Below are 15,375 nucleotides of genomic sequence, written 5' to 3'. Positions count from 1 at the left end.
AACAGACTCCAATATCAACTTCTGGCATGTTGCATGAGACCAGACTTTGGAAAAAAATATCCACAGAGGTCAATGGCAAGAAATAACAATTTTTTTTTATCTTGTTTGAATTATGCCACCATTTAAAAATATGATGACTGTCAATTTCAAACATAAATTTATATGTATATAAGTTGCAGGTTGTGGTAAATAAGTAAAGTTACATCTAGTTTTATGTGAAATGGCTCAGTAGCCTGAATCTCTCATCACATGTGATGCACATTATCAACACTACCTGCAATGTCACCACATTTCACCTCGTTTTTTGAGAAGAATGTGAAAAGAAGCAAAAATCACTATAACTCTTGTCATTTTGAAGCTGCAGAGACATTTTCAGTGACTCTGAACAGACTGCGGAGCGAGACATGTTACAGTGACATAACTTTCACAACTTTCAGGTGTGTAGTTGTTCTACAACCAGCTACAACTTTCTTGACCTGTAAAGTTATCTTTTAAAGTTAAGTACATCATATGTTGAAATGATGACATAAGTCAAACAGAATTTTAAAAAAATTACTTTCCCTCACCATTGACTGTAATACAATAAAAAAAAAATGAAATCAGGTCCCACAGGACACCACCAGAAGGGCCGGACTTCAGCTCTCTGTATACATTATAACAGCCATAATACAATGACTTCTGTATAAAGACTTGGGTGTCCAATCAAAATCACTGGACTCATTCCTGAATTCTGCAACACCCCAATGGAATTAGGTAATCATGATCAGACGTGGAGACCCTGAAAAAAATGAAGGTTTAAGACTTCAGCCAACTTTCCAAATCATGTCAAGACGATAGTAAACAATATATTGTCTCTGATGTGACAGTTTTAAGAGATGTTGAGTAACTTCTGTCCTGATGGGAGTATCAGCTTCAGGCCTAAACATAACAGGGTCCGTGTGAGCATATGTGCCTTTTACAACATGTACTTGTTGTTACAGGGTAGTGTTGACTGTTCTGTGCCAGAGGGAAAAAAAACTGCCTCCCCTCCCCATTCCGCCAGCAGTGCAGGTTGGAGAGACATTTTTTGGATCAGATTGGCAACTGTTAAATAATCAAAAGTGGGGCGGCTCATTTGGGAACATTTAACTGCAGCCCTGTAATGCAGTTTCTTGTAGTTGTTCTAGTCGAGCCTGTCCCCTGTTTACATCAGAAGAAGATGACAGCATCTAAATGTAGCATTGTCTCATTATAATGTGCTCTGTCTATTTTGCACTTGTCTAAGCTGTACATCTGCAAACAAGAGATTTAGTTACTGATGTGTTACTTGATATATACTCATAAATTAATTTCCCAGATGCAGCCAGAGAATTTAGTGCCTACTAAAGCAAAGTATCCTACCTGACTTGTTTTGACTCTGCAGAGACACAGGATCCACTGGTGGAGGCATTTGTCTGTTTGTGTGGGCGTTGAAAGAATTACAAACAGAAGACAAAGGTGCCCTTCTCAACAACTAAAACAGGTGCGCTATTGAGGAATCATGTTTCCTTTCTCCATGTGCTGTGTGTACTCTTAGGTAGAAACCACCTACTTGTAGGGCACAGACAGATTAAACAGACATTTGTGAGAAAATGTCGAAATATAATTACTGAAAATGAAACGACTGACTGGGTTATGTTGGACAGAGCTTCCTCTCTTTCTCATTCATGATCAAAGCAGGGCAAAGTTCAAACAGTGTGTCCAACATCAGCAGTTCCTCGCAAACCTGTCAGGATACCGCAGGTCTAAGTGACTGATCACAGACACAGTTTTTAGCTTCACCAGTGTGTGTCAGCCAAGTGTTATGAGGACATGTTTCCAAAACCTTTTTTTCCCCTGGGAAAACATTTTTTTGTAATGATGAACTATCAGAACCCAAGTCGCAAATCAGACTTAGGCTACCCTTAATTAATAAGAGCAGCAAATTTGTAAGAATCAAATTCTGTGAAAGGCAAACCATTTTGAAGAGATATGTCTGATAAATTAGAATTGTTGTTTCATGCTTGTAATTGAAAACATACAGCTATAAAAACTTGAATAATCACCCATGCCCTACACACTAATGAGGGTGTTGTTACAATGGATATTCTTCCCTATGTTTGGGCCTTTTATTCACATGTAGAGGATGTTTTAGGTGGCAAAATCACAGATGTTAAAAAAAAAAAAACTTACCCAAGTGGAGGTTTTTGTGTATCCATGTGGACTAAGAAAACAAAGAAATTAGAGGATACCATCACATGACAGTGTGCTCATATCTATTGTTGCTTTGTGTATGGAATATACACCTGAAACATCAAATATAGGTCACATCAGTGTATGACATACAGCGGATCAGTATCAGCATGGGTATGGGAAACTAATCCAGACAAGACACATACTGGTACTAAAACATCCACCTCAACAGTCCAAACTAAGACACCTCTGAAATACATGTCATTAGAGGTGATGGCCATAATAAAAAGCTTGAGTTTTCACGTGAAATTCAGTATTGATGTTGAATTAACAGCTGGTAGTCAAAGGCATCGCATGAAAGGCGTGATATGAATCAAGGAAGAACACAGACTGACTTATAAAACCCATTACAGATTTGGTTGAACCACTTTACAACACAGCCCTGAAGTTTCTGAACTAAAACAGTGTAAGGGTTAGATGTCAAGTCCAGCCTCAGTACAACATTCAGAGCATCAAAAACATGTCTCTCTCTCCCTGTATATATATGTATATATATATATATATATATGTGTGTGTGTGTGTGTGTGTGTGTGTGTGTGTGTGTGTGTGTGTGTGTGTGTGTGTATACATATATGTATGTATGTTACCAATCTTTGGGTTATGATCCAATTACATAAATGCTGAATTTAATCATTTTAATGTTAATGTCAATAATAGAGAATAGAGAATGTATAAGAGTTTACTTGAAATATGTATTATATCTGCTTCCACCTGCCACTGGTCTGTTTTACAGTGAGTGTCCTGATCACTGAACACAGATGGATGTAACTGAGACATATAGCCTGACCTCTCCTTCCTGCTGAGACAGAAAGTCCCGGACTAACACAGGGGCACATGGAGAACGTTTACACAGGAGCAGGAATGCTGCTGGAATGAGGCCCGATGGGGCGTGGTTTCCCGGTTCTCCCAGAGAGGAACTGAAACGTCATGGTACCCATATAAGGCATTAGGACTTCCTCCACAGGATGGATAACAATAAACAACACAGAAGACCGGCGTTTTGGATACAAGTCACACATCTATGTAATAAACCAGACATCGGTTGACAGATGGAATTAAGTATATTTAATGTAGCCGGTAAGAATGGTTACATTAAATAAGCTCCGAGACATGAGTGGATATTACAGAATAAGAACACATGTATGAATTAACAGCAGAGGTGAAGTAGCACAGTGATCTCACCTCTTCCCTTATCTAACATCCACATAATCAGCCCATAAATGCCCAAAACCCGCATAAATGAAGTGGGCTCTTCTATTTCTGGCACCGGTCTCCGCTGCGATCCCTCCTCGGTGCTGCGCTCTCTTGCCTACAGGCTTGTTTACAGTCGCCTCTTCCCGGCATTAGCGTCACTTGACGTAGCGCCGACAAGGGGGCGTGGAGCGGCAGCGGCTCGGCCAATCAGGAGGCTCGGCTCTCCTTGGCAGGGAGCGTGTGCGGAGCCTGTATAAAAGCGATGACAGCGACCCGCCAGAACACACCTTCAACAAGCACGAAGAGTAACACACTAGCCGGAAGGGGATTCTGAGTTGTAACTTTTTCCTTCACAGAACTGAGAAAGAATACAGTGATCTGACACTGGAGCAGAGTTGTTTTACGTGCTGAAAACAGAAACAGTTGGACCTTGGACTTTCACTCTCGATTTTTTGGAGTGATCTTGAAACGGTTTTGATCTTGGGACAGTGTTGAGAGCGACGACGGGAGCCTGAATACATGCTCTCTGCTGACACTAACATTTGTTGACTATCCTGAGACTGTGTTTCTAAAAGCAGCTGGTAAGCTCACTTTTTCTACGACTTTATGTCTACAAAGATGGAACAGCCTTTTATCATGACGACTCTTTTCTGTCGGCTTACGGCCACTCAGATGCAGCCATGCACGACTACAAACTGCTAAAGCAGAATATGAATTTGAACTTGACAGAGCCTTATCGCAACCTGAAATCCCAGCTGAGAGCCGAGACAGATCCGTACCAAGGGGGGCAGCAAGACGTGGGGTCCCTGAAGCTCGCATCCCCTGAACTTGAGAGGCTCATCATCCAAAACAGTAACGGTGTGATCACCACTCCCACCCCGGGCCAGTACTTCTACAACCGGGGCATTACCGACGAGCAGGAGGGCTTCGCCGAGGGGTTTGTGAAAGCTCTGGATGAGCTGCACAAGATGAACCAAATGCCTCCTCCAAACGTGTCCATTGGAGCCGGCGGAGTTACGACGTGTACGGCGGCGGCGGCGGCCTCTAGCGTCTTCGGTTCCGCCTTGCAGCCCGAGCCTCCAATCTACACAACACTGAACGCCTACTGCCCGAATACGAACCTCTCTTCCGCATCCAGCTACCCCACAGCCACCATCAGCTACCTGCCGCCGCACCAGCAGAGCCACGCGCAGACCTCGACGCACGGTGCGCACCCGTTCCAGCACACTCTCCCCAGCTCCGGGCTCCATCCGCAGCGGCTGGTCGCTCTGAAAGAGGAGCCCCAGACCGTCCCTGACCTCCTCAGCAGCGACGGCTCGCCTCCGATGTCCCCCATCGATTTGGAGACACAGGAGAGGATCAAGGCAGAGCGCAAGAGGCTGAGGAACCGACTCGCGGCCACCAAATGCCGGAGGCGCAAGCTGGAGCGCATCGCGCGGCTGGAAGAGAAGGTGAAAGTTTTGAAGAGCGACAACGCGGGGCTCTCCAACACGGCGTCGGTGCTGCGGGATCAGGTGGCCCAGCTCAAACAGAAGGTCCTGACACATGTAAGCAGCGGCTGTCAGCTGATGCTCACGAGCAAGATGGAGTCATTTTAGATATGAGAGACTAATAATAAGAGACTGAAAAGTAATAACACTGGAGTCATGTTCTGCATGCAGCACTGGAATACCGGCTGATGTGTTGCCAGCACTGACTGCAACACAGGTCCGAGGGCTATGTGTAGACAATTTAGGGTGAAAAGACTAACTGAAATGGTACTTCCGGATGCTGGACACCGCTTAAAGGACCATTCAACCTTAAATAAAACAAATAAACAAGGGCAGCATCCAGACTGAGCAATGGGCACAGACAGACCCATACGTTTACTAATGGTATAAAATGGGAATTGTATTTCTATTCTTTTGCAAATGATGTTGTCTTGCAATGCTGCATTTAGTCATTGTGTAAATTATTTTGTTTGTCCGGTTGATCCAGACAAACTGATGATGTCCAATGTTTACAGTGTCTTTTTTTTTATTTGTGATGTGTATTTAAGTAAAGTGTCTTAAAAATGAAACCTTACATGATGATCTTGGGTCTTCTTTTAATCCACATATTCACATATCACCTAAGATACAAAACAGAAGTAAACACACAGCATGAATGAACAGTGAGGGCTCAGAGGGAGGTTGTTTTTAATATATAGTTAGAACAAGCCACAGTGAAAACCCTTCGCATAAGCACATTCTGGTTTTCCGTGTTTTTACGCACGTAGCGTAGCTGCGTACACAGGCCTTTCCTATTTACGCACGGGCTTGTCCATATATGGGCATGTTGGTGAATACTTCGTCACAGAGGAGGATTGCTGGGAACCCCCGCCCAGGTATACAAACTGGTTTCATTGCAATCCCTTCTTCTCTCGCTCACTTTATTGTGTCGATAAGAACAACAATCATGAGGGTGGTGGAATTTCCTTTTGTTATTGTGCAACTTCGAATAAACTTGTTACACATGAGTGGAGTAAAGTGTAAGCTTGCTATCGAGAAGTTGGATAATAACTGAAGTACTTATAAAAAAGAGGAAGATGAAAGAGACATAATGAGGCTTTTACGATCCATTATGTTGAACGTGAAATACAGATTATAATAAGAAGGTCGTATAAGTGAATCACAGTTTATGTTGTGTGCGTTTGGAGCAACCTGTCAATGCCACTCAGCCGTCAAAACCGTCACGACATATTTGAGGTGTCAGTATAATTTAAGGATCGCACACGAGGGGAAGTGACAGTGGCTTTTAGGAATGCCGGGGGCGTCTAAAGATGCCACGCCGCTTGGCAGAGAAGTTCAGTAGGCGAGAGTGGGCGTCCGGCGGAGCGCACGGGAGCGTCTGTTGCGCGGCGGAGTCCTGCCAAATGCAACATTCTGGTGGGATGCATCAGAGAACAAAAATGTGCGGCACCAGTGGCCCAAAAGATGCATAAAGAGGGGAAAAGTCCCGCACTAAGTAGATGTGAATGAGTCATTACGGATCTGCTCTATCAGTCAGGGGTCAGCAAACGTTTAGATGGGCCCCAGATCCATAAAACAAGGCCAATGGGTATTCTAATGAGTGTAGAAGTGACAGCAACACCGCAGCTAAGTCAGCTATTGATACTCTGATTTAACTTTATACTGATACTCCAATACATATTATACTTTCTATCCTTGCATTTGTCTGACAGCCTTAAATACTTTTAAGGTGAAGATTTTACCCAGTGTTTTTGATAAGAAACTTTATACAACACACCATTAATGACTAAAACAATGGTTTCCAACACATTTACAATAAGCAGCCCTCATTTCAGATGTCTGAGTTGGTGACAGCTCAACAAAACAATGATTCTTCCCCCTACACATTATATGAAATTCTCAATTCATACTTAATTATTTAATCAGTAAAAGTGGAGGAAAATCCAAAAACTGAAAACAGGACTTCATATTTTCCATCTTCTTCATTTACCGTCAAGGACCCAAAGAGCCACTGGCAACCAAAACTATCTACTAATATAAAATATTTAATAACTGTTGAACCACTAATCCTATCAATACATGTAAATAATTGAGGTAACATACAGTTTGTTGTCTTTTCATGGTCTTCAGATATGACCCATTTGCAAGTTCAGAGACTCAGTAGTGAACATGGAAACACCATCATCTTCTACAACATTGTTTCACCAGTAAAACCCATAGAGTTTGATAAAGGACAGCGGATGGATTGGACTGGTATTTTTTCTTGAAAAAGGTTGCTTTTCCTTCAGTTTTCCCTGTTTTGATATAATAACCTTTTATTCTACTCTGAAGTTTTATGAACATCTACATGATCATTAAATTAAATTTAGGAAAATACATGATTTACACTAAAAATGCAAAATACAGAGGGTAATATTTTCACAAATGGTAATAAATCACTTAAGAAAGGTTAAATAGAGAGAAAAAGTCTTTGGGAACTGCTCCAAAAGTAGCACTGGCTCTTTATGGGTTAACCATATGATGAGGCCTCACATTTATCTGGTGTTCCTGTGTATAAAATTGGATCTAAAGTAGTACAGAACAGGACTGTGCTGACAACAATGATGGTAACGAGGCAAAAGAAACCACTACTTCACTATTTTACTACTTCAGTACTGATTAGGAGATTATATGGCACAATCTCAAGGTCACAAAGTTCAAGATGAATAAAAGGCAGCAGTGGTTTGACCGTTGGCCTAGAGAGAAGGTGTGTATGAACTGGTCTCAGGAAAACCAGTGGGGGATTTCAGTCCGGTAAAAACACTCTGTGTGACGTACAAGTAGACAAGAGGGCTAAAAAAAATAGCTCTTTCTGTCAGCATACACATGAAAACCACTTCAAAAGAGTCGAGGAGTGAAGGCTGTGGTTTTGTGCGCACTCTCACCTCAACCTGTTTTGGAGAGGAAAGGCTTAACCTCCTTTCATGTGCCATGTATCGAAATAGCCCCATTTCCATCAATAACAACTCCCCTATTATTTGTTTTTTGCCGTGGACGTGGAAACAGAACCAGGCACTCCCACACAAGTTTTTCATTTGTGTGACTTTTTATCAAGAAACCTAAATTTTAGGGGATGTACACAGTTCTTGAGCTCAGTGCCTGTTTGTGTTAAGCAGCATTAAATAATACAGCCTGCATATTCATGACAATCAACTGGATATGTACGTGTAAAGACATCTCATCATTCTGAACCTGTCCTTGAGCACAACTGATTTTTTTTGTCTAATTTGTGTAAAATATTCATGAATGTGTGTCAAGTTCAAAACATCACTTGGTTGCACTCGCAAGCAATAACACAGATATTTTCTGTACTGGTAACTGGAATTGGGCTCCTACTCAAAAGAATACTTAAATATCTCAGCAGTCTCCATTTACGCACACAACGGGCCTACATATTATAATGGGCACACATACACACACACACACACACACACACACACACACACACACACACACACACACACACACACACACACACACACAACACACACACACTCAAAAAAAAAAAAAAAAAGCCAATTGAAGCCATACTGGCTCTCCACACGCCTCAGCCCACAACCCACACTGAGTGTCTGTGGGAACATCTGTGATGTGAACAGTGACGTATGAAGAGTTCTGGGTGGGTTTGATTTTTCCTCTCTGAGCCCCCTTCCCCTCCCACAGACACACAACACACTGGCTCTCCAACTCATTCTCTCTCGCTCTGCTTTCTGTTATCTTCTCAAGAAACATGAATATTCCTCCCACCTTACAGCAGCCATCTGAGGTTCTACAGAAGTTGGATCACAAATTGTGACATTAGTTTATTATAAAACTGTTGTGAAAAGGGACTGGTTTGTTTTTGATGAGACCATAGTTTGAGGAAAGTTTGCAGGAGTCTCAAAAACCCATGTGGCTCATGTGAAGGTGAGACTATCCTATCCACAGTATATTGAAGAATGTATCCTGGCTTTTTAAAGACCCATGCAAGTCTTTTTACCAAACAAAATCCAAAGTTCTGGAATATTCCAAGGTTTTTTTAGTGTAACATTGATTAAGTTTGACCAAGAATTACAATTCATTCTTTATTCTTTCATCTTTTCAATCCACCAGCTATTCCCATCATAACATGTTTAAGGCCCAGTGAGTAATTTTTGTTGACATCCTATGGAAAAGCACCTAAATGCCCTCACCTCACCCTAACCTACGGTGACTATACATTACTAAATACATGGAAGTCCTCCATTAGAACCAGTTTTTGTTTTATCACATGAGATGATAGTGATGCACCTTAACCCTGGTTGTCAGCTGTCATAAAATGGAAAAAAAAGAAGTAGAAGTCTGTTCTGAGCTACTGTAAACACATAGTACTGCATTGTCCTGACACTATCCATGCCAGGATGTTATCCTATGTGCAAAAGTACTACTTTCTCCCACTAGTATTTTGAAAAAATATGTTCTTGATGTATAAATGTCTTTCATACTTGCTAAGAAGGTTATTAAATTAAAATAAAACTGTAGTGCCAGACTTAAATGTTGTCTCAAAAGCCTTGAGAATGAATGATTCTTCATCATTTATTTTCTGACTGAAGTGCCAAACTGGAGGCTGGTCTATAGGAGACACAGTACCACCGCCCCACTTACTTACATGTAAAAGAAGAGCTGCCTAAACATATAAATGTCAGCAAGTGTTTCTGAAATTGTGCCTCAATACTTGTCCTATGTCCTGTGTAGTTTATGTCAACATTTACTGAAGTTAATTTTTAACTATATTCATTTGATTTTTAAGTGAACATGTTTACGTTCTGGTACTATTAATGTTTATGTTGCCACAAAAACTTAGATAACTGGTGATCTAAAGTTCTGCTCTTATTGGAGGACTAAAGATTCATTCCAGGGCACCATTTTTGGCATCATATAGTCAGAATAGAATTGTTTTTGTTTCCCTATTCTCATGAGTTTGGATCATTTTCACTGGGTTTCTAGTTGGTCTTGAGTGAAATATGACAGTTTCAGACTTCAGTATGATCATAAAGCAGACAGTAAACCTTCTCCAGGCCAGACCTCCATTTAGTCTCCTCCTCCTCTGGATTTTACTCAGGGACCAGAGTTTAATGGATGAGGCCAAACAGTACTTGGTGATGTGGCTTCATAGATCATACTGGACCATTCAATGGCGGTTAACTGTTGGTCACAGGTGTGCATTTTTCATATGGGGTACAAGAGTTCAAGTCCTGCAAGTAATAAGGCTTTATTTCTCCAAGAACACTAAAATGTAGGCAGACCATAGCCAAATATTATTGTCAAAGGCTTATGATAAACATTGTGATCTGACTGAAACATTAAAACTGTGACTCTGCACAGAAGTCTGTTTGTGTTGGGTTCACAGTCGCTTGCTGCTCTCAGTCTTGTTTAGCACTAGCAAAAGGCAAATAAATCTAGTATTTTGTGACTTGTAAAACCAGAGGTAACATTTACATTCATTGTATACCACAAGTAGAAAGTAAACTTAGTATTTTCACACAATAGATAACAATGGCCCTGTCTGAACTCATTGAAAAACAATGATTTTGAAGTTTTTATACACTAATGAAACTATAATTATGAATTTTACATTCAGTTTCTTTGATGAGATAAACCTTAAATCCCGATACATCTTGTACACAAGTGATTTAACCCATGAAGACCCAGTGCTACTTTTTTAGCACTTCCCAAAATATTTTTTCTCTATTATTTACATTTCTTAAGTGATTTACTACCATTTATTGTAATATTATGCAGCTATCTGTATTTTGCATTTTAAGTAAAAATCACCTATTTCCCTACATTTAATTTACTGATCATGTACATATACTGTATATAATATCTCAGATTAATGTTTAGGGTTATTATATCAGAAACAGGGAAAACTGAAGAAAAAGTTACTTTTTCAGTAAAATATATCATTAACTGAACATAAACAAAGTGTCTCCATCCAGTATCATTTATCAAATGCCATGGGTTTTACTGGTGAACCAATGTTGTAGAAGATGATGATGTTTCCACATCCACTATGGAGCCTCTGAACATTCAAATGGGTCATATCTGATGGCCACCAAAAGGCGACAAACTCCATTTTACACCAATTATTTACATGTATTGATAGGATTAGTGGATCAACAGGTATTAAGCAGTTCAGATCAGTAGATTCTTTTGGTCGGTGATGTATGTTTGGGTCTTTATGTGTTAACTTTTACAGTGGCTTGTTTCTGGAAAAAAAAACAAAAAAAAAACCATAACAGAGTCATGGTCTCCATTTTGACTGAATTAAAAGGATATGCAGACTAGCATTTAGAAAGTATTAGTAGAGACATGATCACTTTCCAGTGTGTGCTGCTGAATTTATACTGCAGTAGGGCCTAGACAGCAGGTTTTATGCTGAAGAAGACAAGGTAATTTAAAGGGTGTTGTTTAGGTACACGCTGCCATCTAGTGGTGAAACCAAGTGTAAATATTTAATTTAAAGTTACAGTGAAAACGCTTTATTTGTATTTTTCGGTTGCATGAAAGCAGACATGATCAAAGCAGCTTAAGAGCATGGCACAAGTTTTATTTATTTATTTATTTATTAACAATAAACTTTACTCTAAACAACTGAAAATTGTGGTAAGTTGGAGGAAAAATGTGAAATTAAAAAAATAGCAAAAAAAAAAAAAAAAAAGAAAAGAAAGAAAGAAAGAAAATAATAATAATAATTAAGATTCTTTTTAAGAGCCAATGAAAACATCTGATATATTGTGCTAAAATTTTTTGTACTAAAAGAGGGTCTGAGCATAAAATTATACTAATTGCTGTTACACATACTTCATATACAATATTTATTGGCTGCACTTTACATTTGTTATAGTGTAATTTGTGAGCTGAGTTGTCTCTTAAATATACCAGATCCATTAGATAAACCTTATCACATAATGCTCTTTACCATGTTTTAGCATGTTATGTGTTCACGTCGTTCATGCCAGCGAAGTGAGTATAGTTGTTCAACAAGACTCACAGTAAATCAGAAGCAGGGTCTAGTATACTGTTATAGAAGTAACGGCACTGAATCAATGGGCCGGAGTCAAACAGGAACATTTTCATATTTGTATCAGAAAAAACTTCTCTTATCTTTCAATACGACAGGCTCATGAGTTGCTAACCGATGTAAACATGATGAAGGCCTCCTGTGCAAACAGAATGCTGGAAAAACAAACAAACAAACAAACAAACAAACAAACAAAAAACCCCAGAAACATGATGTAAATGTTATGTGGAATTTAAGAATAAATTTGCTAGTATGTGTGATTTTTGCATGAGGTTGATCTCTCTGCTGGATAAAAGTGATTGTTTCTAACATCCTTGTCTGTAAATAAGGACTAAAATGCATTTTTGTTTATTTATTTATTTATTTTTTACAGTATTGTATTTTGGTATTTACTGCCAAATCTGTGACCAGTATTAAGTTGTAAAATTACAACATCTGGTAAAGAAATGCACATATATTTCTTGTAATACAATATAATTATAAAAAAATCACTTCATCCACATGTAAAAACGCTGACAAAGTGGTCAGTAGGGATTTCTAAATTTATAATTATAAACTTGCTTTTCTGTACAGCTTTGGTATGTTCGGTATGTGGTATCTATTCAGTTCCACTGTGTGGTACTTGTTGCTGTAGTGCTGTACTTAGTGAACTGTCCCATTGCTCAGTTATTTGAATATGTTTTCTTTGATATGAGGTTTAATCCATACAAAAGAAATTGTCAGAAGCACAGAAATACATTATGTTCTGGTGTTTGAAGGTCAGATTGTAGCCCTGCTGATACAAATTCAATAGACAGCCTTACATCATTTGTGTTGCAGTGTGATCCAGATGGGGGCCTGGTGAAAAGCCTTGAGTGATTCTGAAAATAATTTAAATGATAACCTCTTTTCATCTTTTCATGCTACTGTCTGATCACTGAACACCCTAGTCATCAGTGTAAATGTATGTGAGTGCCACTGACTGCCCTGCTCTATCATTTGCAGTGATGATGACTTTCACAGAGGACACAGTATTAGCTAACATCATCAAGAAGTAGCACCAGTCCACTACAGAAATAGCACCCATTAGCTTCCTCATTGTCACTGTCTTTTTAAGAGAAAAAAATGTCACAATGTGTGTGTGTGTGGCCTTAACAACATGACAACCAGTTTGTGTTCAGTTGCCTTTTCACCTGCAGAGGGCACACAATGCCCTGCTGAGAAACTCACTCCACATGATTTACATGTCAAACCCGCATTATTAGTCATTTTTAATCAAATTCCTGCCGTATTGGGATGATAACCTGTTTACTGTAGGTTAATTTAAACAGTATTTCATGAATCCTCATAACACCAGCTCCTGGGATTTACAGGGATGATGTATGTATTGGATTCAGATTATGCAATCTCACTGTCAGTTCAATTACTGCAGAGGTGAATCATTGGTAGCACCTAATATCCTCCCCAGCCCGTGAGGAATTCATTTAAAATGTAACCAGTGTAATAAAGTTAAACTCTGACAGTGTTAAAATGAATTGTCTGAACACTTGTTGTGATAGAAGAGCATATGAATGTAGTGGCGAGGAAAGGGTGAGACTGATTGACAACCGTAAACATACATGTCACCATGTATCAGTAAATTACAGCCTGACAGCGGTGAGAAAACATGGTGTATATGCTGTCTTCTGCCACCACCAGAGGTAGAGGCCATGTTTTTGAGATGCTGTTAACACTGTGGTCAAATGTTTCTCAGCATGCCAACATACAATGCATGGCTTAAGGATATTTAATGTACAGTGTTCATGAGACTAATTTAATTAGTTTTAAGCAGGAAAAGAATTAAATTGATTTGACCTTTTGCATAAAATTATTTAGAATCTTAAAACAAGCAAGTTTAAAATGTCAGTGTATGTTTATCATTTATCTTCTTTTTTATTTATTTATTTTTTTAAAATTCTGTTGCAGCCATCAGTGCTATACAAAGCATAGAAACCAAAGAAAAGCATGTGTTGTGTCTATTTCCATGGTTGCTTTGAGTTGTCTGATGTCTGGTGCTAAGAAACTCTGTAAGTAGCTCTGCTCAGTAGGGGTTTGGTATTTCAAGAAAACTGTACAGCAGCACTCCAAAACAAGGATGCGCCTTTCAAAATCTGCCTCTTCTTGATAAGAAAAAAAAAAAAGCTTTGTAAAAGTTTGCATGAATTTCCAAACTTTCCCACGTATAACGTTAAATAATATACCTTTCTCCTACATCTGCTGGACCAGAATACTAGAATGAACATGAGGATGAGTCTTATGTAAAGTTAACTTTATGTCCTTGTAAGGAAATTCAACCTTAGCATTTCTCTTATCCTAGTACAAGGAGCAGGGTTGAGCCATTGAAGGCACCTGGGACCACTGTCTGACCTGACCAACTTCCTCAGTTTAAGGCTTTAATAGGAAAATCAACCTAGCATATATGTTTTTATACTACATAATTTTTCATTGTTTTATGGGTCAGTCCTTATTATTCCTCTTTTCTCTAGAAAGGCTAAGGGTTGGGCCATATTTTTAACAAACAATTAGATTTTAATTAATCTAATTTTAAAAATGACCTTAAATATACAATTTTACTATTTGCACTGTTTTGTTCTTGTCCTTACTGCATGTTGTCCAACTTCCACAAGAATTATGTTACCATAAAACAATAAAAACCTAGATTTAATTAAACTGGACTATAGACTAGGTTAAACTGCATCTAATCAGGTGAAACTATAGTCTTTGTTGTTCTGTTTCTTTACCGTGTCCTTGAACTCATCACCCTCCACCCTCTTATTCTGTAAAATCTCCAAGTCCAACAAAGACAACAACTCAACTGAGACAGAGACATGCATCTTTTTTTTTTTTTTTTAACAGAATTCAACTCCAAACTGAACTAAACTTCAACTGCCGCTGCCATCAGGTTTCCGAATCATCATCTTTTTTGTCATGCTGTTAAAGGTTCAACCCTTTTATGAGACTTTATTCAAAATGTTTGACAAGAAAAACATTTTTTAAATGAATGTGACATTTAAGTTCTGCTTTTTTTTGTAAATAAAAGGTTAAATCTCTAAATATCAATTACTCCAACATCTACGGCTCACTTTGCTCAAGTTCTACAAGAATTTAATGGAATATTAGTAACAGGGTGGAACATAAGATTTTTTTGCAATCTTTTGTGTATAAGTCTACATAAATAGTATTTTAAATAGTTGTTTGTGAATTTGTAATTATAAAACTTGTCCTAATATTCTAATACACTGATCGATAATAACAAGACAAAACATAATTTCTACATGTAATTATGTGGCACAACTTACAGGTAAAGGAAAAAAAAGGACCTGAAGAACTCTGACTTCATGA

General features: G+C 38.9%; 1 protein-coding gene across 1 annotated transcript; it reads left to right on the top strand.

Moving 5' to 3' along the window:
- The first annotated feature begins 3,713 nt into the window (after positions 1–3,713).
- Positions 3,714–5,508, top strand: junbb (JunB proto-oncogene, AP-1 transcription factor subunit b). Its single transcript, XM_030140270.1, is given in 2 exon segments — positions 3,714–4,077; positions 4,080–5,508. Coding segments are annotated over 2 exon segments (990 nt in total). The 5' UTR covers positions 3,714–4,050; the 3' UTR covers positions 5,043–5,508.
- The last annotated feature ends 9,867 nt before the right edge of the window (positions 5,509–15,375 follow it).

The sequence above is a fragment of the Sphaeramia orbicularis genome, chromosome 8 (genome assembly GCF_902148855.1).
Source record: "Sphaeramia orbicularis chromosome 8, fSphaOr1.1, whole genome shotgun sequence".
NCBI classification, from domain to species: domain Eukaryota; kingdom Metazoa; phylum Chordata; class Actinopteri; order Kurtiformes; family Apogonidae; genus Sphaeramia; species Sphaeramia orbicularis.
Note: the sequence above shows the minus strand (reverse complement) of the source record. Positions and strands in the feature narration are given on the sequence as shown.